Source organism: Sinohyriopsis cumingii, chromosome 15 (assembly GCF_028554795.1).
Source record: "Sinohyriopsis cumingii isolate HCF-2022 chromosome 15, ASM2855479v2, whole genome shotgun sequence".
Lineage (NCBI taxonomy): Eukaryota > Metazoa > Mollusca > Bivalvia > Unionida > Unionidae > Sinohyriopsis > Sinohyriopsis cumingii.
The window spans coordinates 93,534,809-93,555,039 of NC_142975.1; the positions used below are offsets into that span (position 1 = coordinate 93,534,809).

At 34.5% G+C, this 20,231-nt stretch overlaps 1 protein-coding gene across 1 annotated transcript; it reads left to right on the plus strand.

Moving 5' to 3' along the window:
* The first annotated feature begins 3,838 nt into the window (after positions 1-3,838).
* LOC149782328 (cytochrome P450 2U1-like) lies at positions 3,839-17,239 on the plus strand. Its single transcript, XM_089933709.1, has 4 exons — positions 3,839-3,974; positions 10,127-10,651; positions 15,751-16,191; positions 16,829-17,239. The coding sequence occupies exons 2-4, from the start codon at positions 10,240-10,242 to the stop codon at positions 17,023-17,025; spliced, it is 1,050 nt and encodes a 349-aa protein (XP_089789835.1). The 5' UTR covers positions 3,839-3,974; positions 10,127-10,239; the 3' UTR covers positions 17,026-17,239.
* Positions 17,240-20,231: the final 2,992 nt, after the last annotated feature.

Here is a 20,231-nt window from a genome sequence, read left to right on the forward strand (position 1 = left end):
TTGGAGTTTGTACTCAATAGATTGAAAATTATTACCCATGGTTGCAGAAGAGAAAACATGCAACTCATATTGCCCCCTCCCCTTTAAGTAGTGATGTATGCCATGTGTTCCTGCGTGTCCGTCTATCCACAGAGCACATAAAAGAAACAGCACCCACAGAGCACGGTACAAAAAATGGCCATCTATTCAATAAGTATCCTAGCCATTGTTGGACATTCCTCCCCGGAAGTGGCGGTTTATACTTTTCTTATTGTCCGCAATGGAGGGAACGTCATGACACGTAATTTCAAGATGCACTTACCGAACTGGGTTATATATCATTTACAGATACCATTTTGGAAAGCTCAAAAGTGCGTATTTGTGAATACGAAGTCACACACGTGATTTGTTCTGAGACAGTGAATAAAATGACTCGATTGATATTCAAGTTGAACGTAAAGCTTTAAACGTCCTCAACGTATCTCTACGCAAAACAAAGCAGTATGCAGTCTTGTATTTTACATAATAACACATCTTTAAGTGAGAAATGAAAACATACCATTATGCAAAGTGAAGGTTCACAGTCCGATGATTGTGATTGTACTTACAATCATATCAGTACACTATTTTGCGGTTCTGTTGAATAATATTGGTTGTCATTTACATATATTTTACATATTCATTTGTACTCATTTTAGAATGAAATTAATATAAACACACCCTTAGAATAACATCAATCGTTTGCTTTAAAAAGGATCTAAGTGCGTCCAATAGGTTTATATTTCTGCTGTCAAATCATCCAATAGTTTTTAATCCGCTGTCCTACAAGGTTCTCAAAATTTTGCCATTTTGCATAAATAAATATTATCCATTTTAGATGTAATGTGAAACGTCGTCATTTTAAACCGATATATATATATATATATATATATATATATATATATATATATATATATATATATATATATATATATATATATTGCAGTTGAACGAGAGAGAAAGAGAGTTGAACGAGAGAGAGAGAGAGAGAGAGAGAGCTTTTCCGCCATTAAGAATCAATATCGTTAGACTGGTTGCTGGTCTTCTGAAAATTGTTCCCCACGTTTGATGAAGAACTATCGTATGGCATCAAATCCACAGACGGCAATCGTTGGACTGGGTCCCAAATACAATCTGTAGATATCTCCATATTTCTTTTGTAGCCGTCTTAGGGATATTCTTAAATCTGGGTCACTCTGCATATCCCTTACATTACCATCCAGAGGGATCCAGGCGGGCCCAGGGGGCATTTTGTTATTAGGGCGATGTCGAAAAAACAGAAATGCGAGAAAACTAACAACCAGTAATCCAAGAGAGGTGGAAAGTATATCAAGCCCAAAGAGATATGTATACATCTTGTAGGCTACTCCAAGATAATTTATTGAACCAAGGAAAATTCGACGGGATAGTTTTAGCAACGTATTTAAGTTCAAATATCAGCGCAGTCTTCAAGTAACAACATGTTGTTTCAGTGACTTACACAATTACAAAATTGGATTCATTAGACACTAGAGGGTACAATATCGTCTGGTCCATTACGTAGGAACACACTGGGTTTATTAAGTTCAGTTCTTGTTATTCACTCTCTCAAGGGTGTAATTACATTGGCCAAAAAGCGGAACGTAGTACTGCTGGAGGGTTAATATATTAATTTAGAATGTCAGTCGTGAGTACCAAGAAACTTTCTTCAGCATTAACATAAAGAGCGTTATGTATTTAGTTTGCGTAAGGTTCTTCATTCTTACTAGTTCAAATGGACTTGAGTCTTTAACAAAAATAGAATAGGGTGATGTTGTATGAATGTTATATGATAAACTACAACAAATCATGCCTGCATTTAGCGTGGTGACACACCATTATTTACAATAGATCATAGATGTATTTTCCCTAACTTGGCCCTTTCTCAGACTTACCTAATTTTCAAACATATTTACAATACGAATACTTTATGGAACCTCCTTTATACCAATTTTCTAAATTTGACTTCTTTACGAGTGTTTCATAGAATGGTCTTTACTGCGTTTTAAATGCAAATTACCACGACATACAACGGAACACACTAAAAGATGACGTGTCTGACTGTTCATGTCTGTCTGTCTGTCTGTCTGTCTGTCTGTCTGTCTGTCTCTCTCTCTCTCTCTCTCTCTCTCTCTCTCTCTATATATATATATATATATATATATATATATATATATATATATATATATATATAGATATATATATATATCAATTGTCCTGTTAGTTTGTTGCAGTGTGTACGTTAACGTGGAAGTGGAAGAAGTCCGTGTTGTTTTTCCACTATTCTCTTTACCAAAACATTAGTTATTTTAGATATTACTTCAATTTAGTAAACAATTTTGTTAAAGAAAAAAAAATCGGTATCACGCGTAAAACGTTTTTTTTGTATCATTAAGAATTGTTTTCTTGGTGAAATTATACAACTAATGTTAATGGTCAGTTCTAGTAAAGAAGAGTAGTAAGTATTCCTAGATTTACCTTAGTTAAATATATAGAAGTTACCATTATATAAATAAAACTAATTTTAACATTCTTCTCCTTTATTTCAAAACTGTAAAGTTCCCAACATTCATATCAGAAATGGTGATATCACATAATCTAATTCATCTTCATTCCATCGGTATCTACCTGCATGATTCAAACATATGTCTGAAAAGTAATAATAATAATAATAATAATAGTACTGATAATAATAATACTAACATATATATATATATATATATATATATATATATATATATATATATATATATATATATATGAATGTGTGGTATACAGAGTTGACGAATGGTGAAAACACGAGTTAAACTATATCGCATTTGGTAATTTAAGATGATCTTGCTCTAGAAACGAAGTTTTGAATATTACACCCATTCATCAGCACAATACCCTACCCATCCCTCTTTCGCAAATTCACGACATTTACATTCATGGTCGGATCAGATTCTTGCTTTAAGGAAGCGTTATGATTGGTCTGACGTAATCGGTCACAGTAGATTGCATTTTGATAGTTTCTAAACTATCTGAACATATTTGAAAACTAAGCACGTCCGATTCAGCTATGCATCACAGCGGGTCATTTGTTGTCAAGGACGTTTGGAGAGAAAGGTTCAGAGATACGAGTACAAGTCTTGTCAGATTTATGTATCAAATATTAATATGAATGTCTGAAGTGTATGTCAGTTTTTATTCCTTCGCTCTATTTCACAAAGGCTCAAACTTTCTTTCTTAGCTTTGCATGATTGGAAATCTAATATTTTCACATGTGAAACAATAGGGATATCGGTTTACATATAAAAATATAGGAATGAAAAACATGAAAATTAATTCGAATACATGTTTTTATATTTCACTTTTGTTAATGCGTCTCTAATAGTAGCATAGTAAGTGTCCGTATTTCACTGAAGTATATGATATGGAGTATGTTTGGTCACATTACTCGACCACGTAACATGATCAGTTTTCTTCGGACTGTTAAAACTTCCCCTTAACATACATACACATAAAATTGTCTCGCTATAGCACTCTCTTTCTCTCTGTCTCACACACACACACACACACACACACACACACACACACACACACACATTTTCACTCATGTGCCACGCAGATAATATTAGTACATAAGACAATTTGCCTTCATTTCAGCTGCACTGTTTATTTTATATTATGTAGGTCTACATGTTTAACTGCTATTTCCTATTTGCACCGAATATGGATACCAACTCAGTGCACATTCATTCACTTAGGAATAGGGGACTTCTGATGATGCTAGCGTAGACATGTTAGTGTTTTAAAGTCGGTTTACGAACATATGAGAAACATGGCATTATGGTTCTAATGAAGCACTATTTCCAACTTTACAATCTATGTTCTGAGTTCCATATTCTGAAATCTTGTACAAAACCGAACCAAATTATAGTCACGTTCCGGTACAAGTAAGTATGCGTATTGTATTTTTTGCATTATGTTCTTTATGTTCTATTATTTAATTTCAACAGTCGAATGTTTGTCATTGGGAAAGAAAAATACAAACCATGTGCATCGGGCCAGAGCCGGATTTAGAGAAAATTAGTAATAAGTTATTCAACTCTGACAATATGAACAGGTGTGAATTGTGGAGGGGTGTGAGGGGAGGGGGATCGGAAGATGATCATCGCCTCGGGCACACATTATTCTAGGGCCTGTGTAAATTAGGATATTGACCCATATAAAACCTATGTAAGAGTGAGATTAATCACCTTCTACTCATGGCAAAATGACATAGTTCTTTTAAGTTTGACCTAATGAGAGGTCATTTTTCTACGATTAGTTCTTAGTATTACCATGTGAATAGATTTCAAATTGAATATCAAACGTAAGCAATCCATTAAATGATGTGTTCAGACTCCTTTAGCACGCATACTTGTAAACATGTCCATGTATACATCAGTCGGCATAATTTATTGCGAAACGGGAAATGGAAACTTTATATCAAATATAAAATGTATGGAGGTTTAATAGCATCATAAATACTAGAATGTGGAAATCTTTCTCTTCGTATAAAATCAGGAACTGGGTTGACGTTTACGAAGCGAATTGACGGATACACTCACAGTTATCACAGGTCAGACATGATCAAAATCAAGGTGGGCAATGTAGGTAAAATATCAAATGCATGATCCAGTCTATTTTCTTTATTGAGAACTGTCAGATTTGGGACTCCACAAACAAACAAAAAATTGATAAAACCACTATTTCAAAATACTGCATACTATCTGCAAAGAGATACCCACCTAATTTTACCGAAGAAAGATTGAATATCAGGTGATCATGTTGTCCTTAAACTCGGAGACTGAAAGGGAAATATTAACGTGGGCTTGTTTTACGTGCTGGAGCTATCCGTATACAATAAGAAATAATGTGTGTGCAAAGCAGAACATACTTTGAAGTTGATGAGAAAGTAAACAGTATGCTTGGTTAGCAGCAGAAGCAATTTTTCAGTTACAATGAACGGCGGGACTGTCATAATATAATCCAAGATTCCTTTGACTGAATTCACTCAAATTCCAGAGTTATTATTAATGAGCACTTTGTAATTCCAGTGAATAATTCAATTGATTAAAACCACCCAAAAGAAAATCTGAACACAACAATGTGATTCTTTTCACCCGGGATGTTAAGGTAGGTATGAATAAAGTAATCAATATTGATATGAAAATCTCAGATTAAATACTATAACCCGGTTGTAGCTCAGTTTTAATTTTAAATCTTTAAAAGTTTATGCATTTCCAAGTGAAAAAAATAACTTCATAGACACAGCTTAAAATAATCATATTTAATTCCAATGATAATGGCATTTAAATCTATAAAAAAAATTGGTATGGCTTATTTTGTTTGCAAAATGTATGTCACTAGTCAGGTAGCTATGAACTTGATTCTCGACTAAGGTCCATTGCAAAATGTTGATATACATAACATATAACCGTGGAGAAAATCAACAAACAATACAAATTAAATATGCATAAGACAATGCTTGTAAAAGACGATTCTCTATTGAAAACGTACACCTTTAAATAAAAAAAATAAAATGATCCTTACAAGCACAATAACCGATACAGACACGGGCTTTTCTGAAAAGGATCCATCATTATAAATGAAAATATTCCTGCTAAAAGTAACCATGCACATTGTTATCCTTCGTAAGGATTGGTCCATATACATCCTTTTAAAGGACATTGCTGTTAAGTTGATTTTGGTAGTTTGTATATTTTGGTAGTGACAATATAATGGTTAGATGTGAAAGGTTAAAATATTTCCTTACTTGTAAAAATATTTATCTTTCCTCTGTCATTCGCATTCGTCATTTCTGATCTTACACCAGAACAATTGAGCAATCACGAAATCCTCCATTTTCTCGTTATCGAACATCGTCACCTGTTAACTATTTCGTTCATTCACATAATATTTTCACTTGTATTTTTTGAGTAATGTTTCTGACTTCAAATAAATCCCATGGAATGAATCTTAATATGGGCCAGAATATCTCGAGAGATCCAGCTATGACGAACTACAAAAATGAGCTGAAGCCATCCCTTATTGTTTTAGACCTGCTGGAGTGGCCACCAAAAAGGAGATGTGAAGTAACATTTTCAACACTTGTTTCTAACGAGACCATCATTTGAAAAGACCATTGGTTTAAATTTTCTATTTCGGACAGAAATAACTTCACACTCGTGGATATCATACCTTCGAGTGTTGACTTACCGAATCCGAAATTCCGAAGAGTCACAACAATAAATTTGATTCCTCCACGTATCGCACGAAACTGCAGTGATACCTGTCAAAAATCGAGAAATAACTGTTATTGTTATTTGTTTTAGAATGGAATACATAGATGTTTGAGTTTGTTTTATATAGACGACAACCATGATGAATGCGATGAAATATTTCGTCTTTCCAGTTACGCTTACGACGTTTTAAGATAACAGAGACCCTTCGGTTTACTGAACTTAAATTTTGTTTTATATGGATATGCATTCGATAGTCTTTAAATACCAGATACATTGTTGTCTACATACTGAGATTCCAAAAGAGGTAACTGTCAAAATATAAAGGCCGAGTTGTCATCTCGATCAGATTTAAGTGTTATAGGTGTTCACTATGTTCATTATCCTATAAGACTATGTTCTTATGTATTTATTCATCTATTTATAACCATATGTAACGGCATTTAATTGTATAATTGTTTGGTTCAACACATGCATGTCATCAAGTTGCAGCAGTGAAGTCGTGATTTATAATTTTAACGTAGCTTTAAGAGTTTGTCAGTCATATTGCTACGATGTATGCAGTCTGGCAGTTTATAGTGATGACCTACAATGCGGCATCATGCCGCAGACATGTAATCATGATGTCCCACCCAGTCACATTATCGTAAGGAAAATGTGACTGGTGGGACATCATGCTACATGTATGTTTGCTGAACTAGGCCGACCAGTCCTGACGTCAGTGAATGAGGGGTGTAAAACTGAGGGTAAAAAAAAAACTTGGTGTCAGAACTGGGGGTCAAATAAAAAATGTGTGGGGTAAAAAATATACTGACAAATTTGCATCCGACTCGTACTTTTTCAGCTTCAAAAAGGATATTGCAAATTGCACAACATACTCTCTCTCTCTCTCTCTAAACTTACAAAACATACCAACATGTACAATTAACAAAATGCATTGTCGATTCAAAAAATAATTGTATTAGTTCATTTTTCTTTTAAAATCGTACTTTTAATAGTCTCCTTATAATCTTTTTGAAGGAATATTATAGACCAACACATTACATACAAGCCAATACAAGAAGCCTAATAAATCCATTTAACCGAATGGCAGTCAATTTGCTGCCTGTCATAAAATGTGTACTATCATCGGTTTCACTGTACTTCGTCCTAGAACAAATTTATCCAAACATCAAGGAGGCTAGTGATTCATCTTGTTTCTGATAAGTTACACTTGAACTTTAAGGTCTTTCTTTTTTTGCAGCAAAGTTAAAAACCAACAAAAATCTGCAATGACCCACTGACTGTGTTCTCCAAATATCTTGTGGCGAACGTGGGCAGATTTGTTAAAATTCGTAAACCTTTTCACGAAAGGATTTTTCACTTTTGCAGTCTTCGCAATCACGCTATCATAAGTCACACAGGTAATCCTAATGGATGTGCCGTATTCCAGTCAAGGGAATTATTAGCTTTATCCACTAGTCTACCTGAGTTATACAATAATATTGGAGTAATGTCCAAGATGTATACAACTCTATTCGGACTAACACTTTCCACTATTCTTGGATTACTGATTGTTAGTTTGTTCCCAATCCTATTCTTGAGACAGATCAACAGTAGCAAAGAGCTCCCTGGACCCACGTGGATCCCTCTGGTCGGTAATGGAAGGGAGCTGAAGAGTGACCCCGATATAAGAATATCCCTAAGAAGGCTACAAAAGAAATATGGCGACATCTACAAATTATACCTAGGACCCAGTCCAACGATTATCATCTGTGGTTATGAGGCCGTAAGAGAGATCTTCATCAAACGTGGGGTAGAATTTTCAGACAGACCAGCTGCCCATCTAGGGGGACTTATTATTATAGGAGGAAAAGATCACCCTCCTTTTTATCTACGTCTCTTTTTATATTTTTCTCTCGCCCTCTGTACATTTTGTATTCACCTTCTTTTCTTGGATTTGGTAGTCAATGTTCAATAAAATTATGATAAAACTGCAGTAACAGGATTTTACCTTTGTTTGGTCTGGAATCCACCACAGCTGCAGTATTTCACGTCCGTGTGGTTTTCAACACACGGAAGTTTGATCTTAGAGCTAACAACCTTTGACCTATGTTTTAGATCTGTTGTCGGTGTCGGCATAAACTGTTAGAAGAATTACGTTCGCACTCGTGTTATTTTCATTGCTCCTTTGCTTTTACTGCAAAATTATAAAATTACAAATTTGCCAACTAGTGTCTTAGAGAGCTTTGGTTTATGGTAGATAACGTGTGAAGGTGCATGTAACTCAGAAACATATCATGTAATGGTGACTTATGCCATGCTTTTTGCATACAAGGACTGTATGCATGGTGATTTTGCAGAGCTGCTATCTAATCTAAATATAAACGTTATACTGGTGATAGTGCATCTCTTAAGCAACACTGTACATAGTCAGAGGTGTTTACTTGGGTTTCCATTACAATTAATCATTATACATACAGATGGAGTTTTACACGATTCCTGATCTTAAATGGAAATAACGATGTAAGTAAAATAGTATGTATCTTCTGATCGCTGTGACGAGCAACAAATAGTAAAGTATTTGACGGTATGAAAGCCTGAAAAGTATTGGAGGATTTGACAACCTTGACTTGTAACACAATGAGATATTGCTTGATTCAAAAAGATGTATTAGAAATGTTGTACTATATATGGAGCCAAATATTTAACAATTTGTTTACATTTCACGAAAAAAGTGCTCATGTGCATATTTCTAACACAGGAATAAATTAATCAATATTTAATCAATGAAGCTCAGAATAATGAAACGAAGTGACTTAAGTAAATTCGCACTTATCGGACTTTTAAAAAAGTGGTTTCATTTTTCACGTGAAGAATGATTTGGAAAGAACTCATTTGATATTGCGTAGGTATATATTTAATCCATTAGTCTAATACATTCATAACTTGTGTTTGTTTGTTTAACATGTATTAGATGACACTCATATGTAATGTCCACATGTTGTCGCATACAGCACATACATTATAAATGGGAATCAATACCAAGAGGGTAAACAGATGTTATATACATCCAGAAATTTCAGTCTGGGTATGGGATGCTGGCATATGAACTGAACATTTATCCAGAACTAGATCAAAGGTGCAGGCTTAATGGCTATGTGATTAAGAAACCCATAGGTATATGCCCTTAGATAAAACCGTATTCATTGCAATAAAATATACAACGTTATTAAAACACTAACCACGCAAAAGAGACTTATATTTAATGTTTTAGAACCTTTCACATTCTTTTCTCGTTTCCTTATATATTTCTAGTGGGACCACATAACTCATTTGACAAGAATGGGATTTATTTTGTTCAGTGCTGAAACTTAGCAATGATAAGATATGCCACGCGAGCATTCAGCCTAACAATTATAGAATTAAATACCTGTATATTTAGATATAAGTGGATGAATAAATACATGTGAAAATTACTATATAATTAAAATATTGAAGTATATACAGCCCACATGGAAACAAAAATATTCCACATGTATAGTACTTAAATCCAGTCGAGATGACAACTCGACCTTTATCCGGTGACAGTCATTTCATTTGGAATCTCAATATGTAGAAAAAATATATCAGACCTAATAAGTCTATCGAATATATAACCTTACTGAATTTAGCGATTTTCAATTTCAGAAGTAAACCGACAGCGTCGTAATCATAACTGGTAAAGACGAAGTCTTTCATCGCATTAAAGATGCATGTTGTCTGTATAAACGAAACTCAAAATCTATTTATTCCAATTTGAAACAAATCACTATAACAGTTATTTCTTGATTTGTTAACAGGTATCACAGCAGTTTCGGGAGAAACGTCGAGGAATAAACGGAAATTTAATCTTGTGACTCTACGGAATTTTGGATTCGGGAAGTCAACATTCGAAGCTAAAATTCATACGGAAATGAAATTATTTCTGTCCGAAATAAAACAAAAACTCAACCAAATGCCTTTTCAAATGATGGCCGCTATACAGACAAGGGTCGGAAATGTTATTTCACATCTCGTTTTCGGTGGCCACTTCAGTCACGAAGATCCTAGGTTTAAAACACTGATGGATGGCTTTAGTTCCTTTCTAAAGTTCGTCTCAGTTGGATCTTCGGTGATGTTCTGGCCCATATTAAGATTCATTCCAGGGGATTTATTTGGAATCAAAAACTTTACTCGAAAAATGCAAGTGGTAAAAGATTTTGTGAATGAACTCACTGAGGAACACGTGAAGAAATTCGATGATGGGAATATCGCTGATTTCGTTGATGCTTTTAGATCAGAAATGAAGAAGGTGGACGACAGAGGAACGAGGAGTAATTTTACAAGTAAGGAAACCATTTTATTGCCACTACCAGAATAAGAAAACTAACAAAACAAACGAATACAAAATGCCTTAAAAAGCAAAGGTATATGGACAAGACAATGTCTTTGATGAGAACGAATCCTTTTCAAGACGAACTATGTCCTTATGAATATTATTTTTAATTTGCTTGTTTTAGTAGGAATATTGTCATTTATGAGAATTAGTTCATTTTAGAAGAGGCATTGTCTTTTATGGATTAGTGTATTTGTTAGGACATATTTTATTCTTAATGCAAACGGTGTAGGTTTTGAACTGAAGATTTTCTTTCATGAGCGAGAGTCCTTTATAGGAGCAATATTTCCTCGTATAAAGAGGTGTGCTTTTTCTATGAGACACATTGTCCTTTACAAATCGGGGTATTTGTATGAGAGGAATATTACTGTGTCCTTCGAATACGTTGTCCAATCACATTAACGATAGGAGTATAAGTCCAACTAACTCCCGAATCCAGTCCTCGCAAAGACGAAAATTCATCTTTTCTTTCCATAATATATCGACGAAAGGAAATCATCCTTGTTCACTACCTGCCCCTGCTGACTGCACGTGGCACTAGTTGTACAGTATCTGTAGTAAACTAAGAGATTCTTTCACTCGGACTCTCAAAACCGTCATGATATTTATGTTTGTTTCATCCCATCTATTGAGGCTTACAATAATTTCCGTCTTATTTTGTCTGCTTTAAAAGGTGACATTGCTATTTATATTTCATTTAATTGTGTATTACTTTATTCCATGATTATATATATATATATATATATATATATATATATATATATATATATATATATATATATATATATATATATATATATATATATATATATATATATATATATATATATAAATTAATCTATCAAGAAAATCAAGTTCATGACCAGCCTGTCTGAAGACATATATTTTGTATGCAACACAATATCTACCTAATATACATTTTACATTAAATATTCAGATCATTATTATTTAAAGGTAACTTTTTTATTGTAATCTGAGTCTAGGAAGTCATTTTGCAACTTATACATTCTTAAACCTGTTAACAACTTTGAATGTTTTAGAAATGAGACAGACCCACTTCCTGGCTCTTATATTGTGCCATAGCTTTATATATCAATATTGTTTGCTTGAAAAATTACTCATTCCTACCTTAAAATCCGAAGTGTAATCAATCTTATCTTCTGCTCAGATTTTAATTTTGGGCGGTATTTTTTTTAATTTACGCTATTCACTTGAATTACAAAGTGCTGACTAACACTTAACCAATATTCTGGAATTAGAGTGAATTCAGTCAAGTGCATTTTTGGATTATATTATTATGATACGCCAAAAACTGTGAACACATCACCACATTCCAGGTCATTGGAACATTAGGACATTCAAGACTATTGACACATCAACACATTCAATATTATAATCTATTTGGAACAACTCCGGCATTGAAGTGGAACTCTATTCATTAGGACATGTGATAAAAGGTTTAGGACTGTTTGGGATTTAATTCACGATACTGTAAGTTCTTTTTCAATTTCACTTTTTATTATAGAGGAATACATCATTGTGTTGAATTTTCAATATGTGTTGGTTTTCGCTCCTTTACGTTTCTGAGATTAAGACAAGATACTCGTAACAAGAAACGTATTGTTTTTTCTTCTTCCTATTTCGAGCATATTTAAATGAATTTGTTGTACCTATGTGGACTTCGTCTCTGCGTTATGTGACATCAAAGTACATGTCTTCATTGCACTAGAAAAACGTGTTTGCAGTACGTGTTCACGGACACTATTTATTTAACAGTTCAAGCATAGAGCGTGTCTCTGACATTGTTAACGTAGTTAACTATTAATCTTTCTTTATTTTGTTCCTTCTCATTTCAGAACATTCAGTGATGAGAAAATTTTATATGTGTAATATATTCAAGGCCAGCGAAGCTTTACATGATTTTTGCTTCTCCTTTGCAAACTGTTCATTGTCGGATATACGCAGCATGTGAGTCAATTTCTCTGAGATTACACTGTTGACAGCTCTAAGGAAAAAAACAAAGAATATGGATAAAGATATAATGTAAAATGCTGAAAGTACTGATGTATTTATCACTGAAATTCATAACGTATGTGGTCATTCCTGGCGAGCGACGCCATTGACCCCATCCCCCAACGAAGATGCGTGGAAAATTACCTACTGATACTGTTACATCTAGATGACCGAGGAAGCTGTCACTTCCCCAACACCATATACGCCGTCTCTTGAGCTACTAGTGGGTTATTCTGTACAGCAGACGACATCAGAGGTGATTAGTTATAAATGAATGTTTCCCATTCCATCCGACTTGTTCTGTTTTATGCGAGAATTTAGGCACTCTGAGGAGGTTCCCACCAACTTCATGGTGGTCCATGGTGCGTAAGTCCCAACACCCTGCATGTTCGAGCACGGCCTTAGGCATTATAAGCAGGGGAGTATGAATGGTATGAATGAGCCGTGCCCTGTATCATCATCTCCAGGTGATGACGTAACGGCTTTTGATCTCAGTGATCGTATGGGTTATGTTGTGTATCATCCTACGACATGGAAATTTAGCTTTTCCGCGATCGTATAGATATATCTAACCAATAATATCCAGGCGTAGCAGAATCTTATCAAACAGCACCGGACTCACGTGTTTCATCCTTGCCCTTACTGTATATTTCTTTGTGTTTAGTCCTTTTCTGGAGAGCCTTTCAGCAAAATAAATTTAGTCATCCAGTTTTAGAAAGAAGTACACTAGCTAGAACACCTGCCTTAAAGGCGTAGGAACTGAAGTGGCTTCGTTTTAGTGACTGATGCAATGGCACAAACATCGTCACTTTGGGTTTGTCTTCCCCACAAATAGCTAACTATTTTTTGTTTGGCTGTTCGAGGGGAAACTTTTTTCTCCTATAACTATTAAGGGCTATCATTTCGGAGACGTTCCATCATCATGTTCGAGAGGATATTGGTCATGCCTATGATCCCTTGGACTTGACCAATCATGACTTCCACTGGCCTAAATCACTCACTTTGTTTATGAAGTGGAATTTTTATGGGATTTTAACGTGGCTGAATTATACATTTCGAGTAATTAGAATGACATCGCTGAAGTTCCTCTCATACGAAACCAGTTTCCTTATAGAGTTAATATCTACATTCAGAGTCAATGTATTACATGCCCTCTGTTGATTTAATATACCTTCAGTCTTAATCAGATACCTCTACGGTCTTTATGACGCAAATCGGTTTCGTCGCCAAGAACGGGTTGCCGTCAGTGTCTAATCAAGACATCAGCATACGTCCTCTCTGTAGACCAAGCACATACGCTATAACTATCTGAAGCTGACTTGTCCAGTTCGTGGATCTAGTAGACGACTACCCCTTAATGCCTCTCATCGTGGCTGAAGTGTTTCAAACATAAGTTTATTGGAATAAAAAGTGTTACCGGGTTACTTTGCCCTCTGGCTAAATTTACAGATGCCCTTCTCTAGAATAAGGGTCTTGTACGTTTATTCAGAGGTGAGGAAGACATTGCATTTTACCGATGAGGATATGGTATTTGTTACATTATGTGGGACAATGGCAGTTTGAGGTTTGCGAATGATCCATAGGCTCACTCAGTGTGCTGCACTAATTTGCTGAAACACTGTTATATTGAAAGAAACATATAACCTCCTCAGATTGCAAATTAAAATATCCAATTTGAATTAAATTCATTTCAAGGGAAAAACATACTATACCGAAATAATATGTTATTCAATGTGACAATCCAATTAAATTATATTAAAGTGGGTTTACGCAAAGAAAACATGACGCTATTTGTGCATCTCATTTTTATTTTATTGTGTGTCGTTGATGCAAGCCAGTGATTTACAAGCACACATGCACACATGTATTCTTATTGAAAAAGTCCACATGACACTTTGCTCACAAGAAATTTAAATTGAAACGTAAACATCGATATCGTTTATATATATTTCTACGATGAACAAATATATTTTTCTTATCCGTTCCAAATTATCTCGATTTCATAAGTATTAAATGACCATTCATGTAAATTTCTAGCCGTCATCCATTCTGCAGATATTAATTATGCTCATTTCCTTGACCTATGGGTGTTCTTGCTTTCTAGACCCTTGATGGGAATCTTGATATAATACTGCGATGCTATTTCAGATAGTTGCTTCACTGTTAACTGAGGCGCCTCTGGAGAAAGTCAGAAAATTACAAGTATGTCAGTTTGTCTCATTCTCCTTGGCATTTTTATTCCACGCTCTCGCCCGAGTTTCTGTTGCCGTTTATTGCTACAGTCACATATTCGGTGAGTCTTCGTCAGCACGCAATAATACTTGCGGACAGATGTTTCTGGTAAGGACAGATGAATATGCCGCTATTCTCAGTTACCACCTTTAAGACATAATCTAGAATCAAACCCAACACACAACGCCAGCAAAATCACAGACACGTGCGTATACATCATGTAGCGTAAGTTATTCATTTATTGTATTCTGAAAAAGTAGGCAAATGGCATTCAAATAAATAGTCGCGAAGTCTGAATAATCAGTTGCAAGTATATCTGCAACATTTTGTAAAATTTGTCTTAAAACAATGTCGACCCAATTAAACTCAATAATAGTTACCTGGCTAAAACTAAAAATGGTGTGTGTAATAAAAAGCCTTTAATAGTGGTCGGCTTGTTTACCACCCGAATGTTGATATAAATCATGACATTGTTTAGTGAATAGTGGATGCGTATGTGTTTGTATCTATACTCGCTTCATACTTACTTCTTACTAGTGCCAGAACTTGTAAAGACATCGATGTTTCTGTCACATTTCAGAAACGTGTATATAATAACCAGTTGTTTGGTTACTGATCAACGCTGAAGTCTTCTAATCTAGACAATTAACCTCTAATAGTTTGTCTCATAAAAACTATGATTGGCGGACATGAGTGGTCATGTGATGTGAGCACAACGTCATGAATTTGATGTGACACGCTTTGACCTTAATTACCAACACATGTGTATCATCTTGCATTCAATGACATATTTTCGTTTTTCAGGGGATTATTTAGCAGCTATAGTAATGGATCTTTCTATTGCGGGAACGGAGACTACATCAACCACAATCACATGGGCTTCATTCTACTTGGCAACAAGACCTGACATACAAAATCGGATCTCTGAAGAAATTAAAGAAAATGTTGGGACTGAGAGACTCCCATCGATGCAGGATAAGCAGAGCCTCGTTTATACCGAGGCATTCATAATGGAAGTTTTAAGAATGTCCACCATCGTCATTTTAAGCATAGCACATGCTCCAGTGACGGACGTTTGCATTCGTGGTTACAACATTCCCAAAGGCATGCGAATTGTACCAGACATCCACTCTGTTCTGTCGGATTCTAGAGTTTGGGGTGATCCTGAGAACTTCAGACCGGAGAGGTTCGTCAGTGAGGAGGGAAGATTGTTGAGACCAGACAAAGTCATTCCGTTCTTCACTGGTAAGGTTTGACTGAAAATTTGCATTTCAAGATTCCGAATAATTTCCGTTCTTCTTCCCGAGCAATGTGTTTGAGCATGAAATCACATACATCAAATTTTCTACAAAAATGAACGGTAATGATGTTAGAGAAAAACTTAATCAGTTCTCCTTTGCAAATCAGCAAAAGAACCAACATTAACATTGTTTGATGGAAATGAATTTTATTTTAGGATAAACTTTGTATATGTATAACAATGCCGGACATTTGTTAAACGCTAGTTAGGTACAAATAAAGGACTAAATAACAACTTGCTAAAAAAATTACTAGCTTAAACAGCAACCTTACATGGAAGCCAAATTTGTCTACAGCATGGTGGGTTCGATTTTGGGAACAAAATAATTTTAATTTCTTAGCATACACACACACACAAACAGACACACACACATATGTATATATAATGTGTATGTGTGTGTGAGTGAGAAAGAGAGAAAGAGATAAAGAGTCTCTGTCCATTTGTTGCAAACATCGCCGATTTAACGCTCTAATCGCATTGATGCATCGCCCATTTAAGTCCCAAGACCATTTCAAATTATGAGTTCAAATAAACCATTTAATGTCCGACCAACCGCCTTATTGACCCTTTCTAAAATTTCAGGGAGAAGGAACTGTCTCGGTGAGTCCTTGGCACAAATGGAGCTGTTTCTTTTCATCAGTGCTCTTGTCCAGAGATTTGAGCTGATGCCACAGAAACACGCGAAACTGGATATTAAAGATGTGGATGGAATCTTCGGCGCTACTCATTCACCTAAACCTTTCTACATCCGGGCTAATCCGAGACATGATGAAGCATGATTCGGAACTCTTTATGGAATTATGACACACTTAACTGTCTGCATGTTGTATAGCATAATAGGTTTTACGTATCATGATATACAGATTTATTAATGTTCGTTGTTCCATGTTTGTGTGTGTGTGTGTGTGTGTGTCCATTCTTCCGGCTAAACATTTTTGAGATGAGAAATATGTTTGCATTATACACAATGTTTCAATAAACATTTAAAACACGTGTCTTGAAATGTTCATCCATTTCTTAACTTTATTTGCCTTAGTAATATTTTCCCTCAACAAACTAGACATTTTTAATTTAATTCCTTGACACCATCGTATATGTCATCTCCCATTTACTGTTTCGCTCTCTCGCACATGAGTATTTTGTACAGAATGTATTAGTATAATGATAATAATAATAATAATAATGAGGACTTTGTATAGCGCCTAATCTTTAGAAGCTCTAAGAGCTTTACAACATTAGACAACACCTATAAGATAATAGAAAACATTTAATTATATGATTGGAAAAACAATAACCATGAAATTAGAAAACATACAAAACATGCAGAGAATATTTAAGGTGGGAACCATTATCAGGTCTTTAAGTTTGTTCTTGCAGTCGAAATAAGTGAGTTCTCAGAGCCCTCTTCAATGAGATCACTGTGTTTTTGTGTCTAAGTTCAGTGGGCAATTAATTCAACATTGCTGGGCCCCGGTACTGAACCACATTAAGGCTGTATCATGAATACCAAATGCATGCTGGAGACGGTGAAGTAATGTATCATGGTGTATTGTGTCAAATGCTGCAGACAAATCAATGAGGGTGAGGACTTTAATCTCTCCACTATCCAAAGCAGACAGAATGTCATTAACTACTTTTAGAGGAGTAGTTTCAGTTCTGTGGCAAGGGCGATATACATATTGTACATTGCTGAAAATACTGTTTGAATTCAGATGAGATACAAGCTGGGATAGAACAACCTTTTCTGATATTTTTTATATGAATGGGAGATTAGAAACTGACCGGTATATCTTTAAATCGTTATGTTCTAGTGTTGGTTTCTTCAGCAGAGGCTTTATAATGGCAGTTTTGAAAATTGACAGAAATACAATTTTAGCCATCGTGGTATTTTTCATATGCATGTCAAAACTGCCTAAATGCTACTTGTAATCAACGCGAGTAATACTGACTCTTTTAATGTAGCGCTGTATCTCCTTTGCTTGTTAATGTTTAAGTAGATTGTACTATTCACCATTCTTTACATTTAGCATCTGTTACTTTACACAATCAGTTAATGTATGTGAGCCTGGAATACTAGTTTGTTTTTAATTAGCCAATTGGAATAATATATATATATATATATATATATATATATATTATTGCAGATCAATGTGAAATTTTTCTATTTCTCTTTTTTGATTAAAAACAGCAACTCCATCTATTAGATCCTTGTGTACTGTTTTATATCAAACCTTGTTTTACAGCAATTCTATTTTTGTAGAATCGTTCTTATTCCTGCATTTGCCAGTATTTATGTTTAGTTTTAATTTCAATGTTTTTCTGCGTGATTTCGCACTAACGTAGTTACATATTTTATCTCAGTGATAAAGGTTGAATTGTATTTATTTTTGTTGTCGTTGTTTTAACAATTCGTGGTTTTACCCTCGATGGCATTTAGTTTTTGAATGTGTTCTCTCGCAAGCTATGAAACAAAGTCAGCAATATGTATAGGTGTCCTCTCAATGTACATAGTAGAGGGTGAGGGAAGTTAGAAAGTAGAGAGGAGTGACATTATAAGTATTTCGAAACTTTAAATTATTAATTTTAAATTCACAGTTGAACAAAATATTCCAAATGGTATCAACAACGAGTGAACTTTGGTGCATAGTATATATTGCTTATTGTAAAACGAAATTAATTTATGTTTCGTCATAATATCAAAGGTTTTTTTGCGTGATTTCGCACTACAGTAGTTAAGGTAATTATTCTCAGTAATAAAGGTTTAATTGTATTTATTTCTCTATGTTGAAATAATTAATATTTTCGACACTCGATGACATTTAGTTTTTGAAAGCGTAGTGGCTCGAGCCATGAGACAAAGTCAGCCATATTTATCGATGTGTTTATAATATGTAAAGAGGAGAGAGAGAGAGAGAGAGAGAGAGAGAGAGAGAGAGAGAGAGAGAGAGAGAGAGAGTAAATGGCAGAACAGTGAGGGGTTACAGTGTCAGCATTTTAAAACTTTAAAGTTATTAATGTTTTGATTCGCATGTTGAACAAAAAATCTTCCAACTTTGGTCAGCAGCGAATGAGATGTTCTGCTCTGTGATATGTTATATATTGTGAACCTAGATATCTTCACTCTCTCTCTCTCTCTGTCAAATCGCAAAACCCTCTCCGCGCACCACGAATCCATACATGTATTATGGATTTCCAGAGCACTTTTGTACTTTCCATTGCCAGAATGTGCCTAAATAGTTTTTCAAATTAAGAGCAGCAAGAAATTTATTTATTCTGCACCTTCAGTTTGCATGGCGATTAAACTATTTGTGATGTTGCTTATGAATAGTTTGGCTAACTGATATTGTTTAATGTAACATACATGAAAAAAGATTACCTCTTAGAGAATAACATGGTGTTAATGTCATTATGCAATTGAGGGGTTTTGTATGATCTTGTTAACTGTTTCTGTTGTACAGCTTGCTCAGTCATATAGACAAGCGGGGCAAAAGGAACTCAAGGAATAAATTGTAAATAAACTAAAAAATTACAAATACGACAAGATGAATATTTCTCCTAAGAAAGGACTGAAACTAGTATTTAGGGAAACGTGTGTAACAAAATCGGCAATAATTATAACGATTGATATGATTGTATCAGCATTTCGTTGTTTAACTGTGATATTTTTAGATTTATTTTCCCTTGGTCTCAGGACCAGAACAAATTCGCACATTGTGTACTTTTAGACTCCTTTGTTTTATAATGCACTGTTTACTACCTCTCGCACATTTCAGACATACATACATACATACATATAACTATATATAAATATATATATATATATATATATATATATATATATATATATATATATATATATATATATATATATATATATATATATATATATATATATATATGTGTGTGTGTGTGTGTGTGTGTGTATATATATATATATATATATATATATATATATATATATATATATATATATATATATATATAT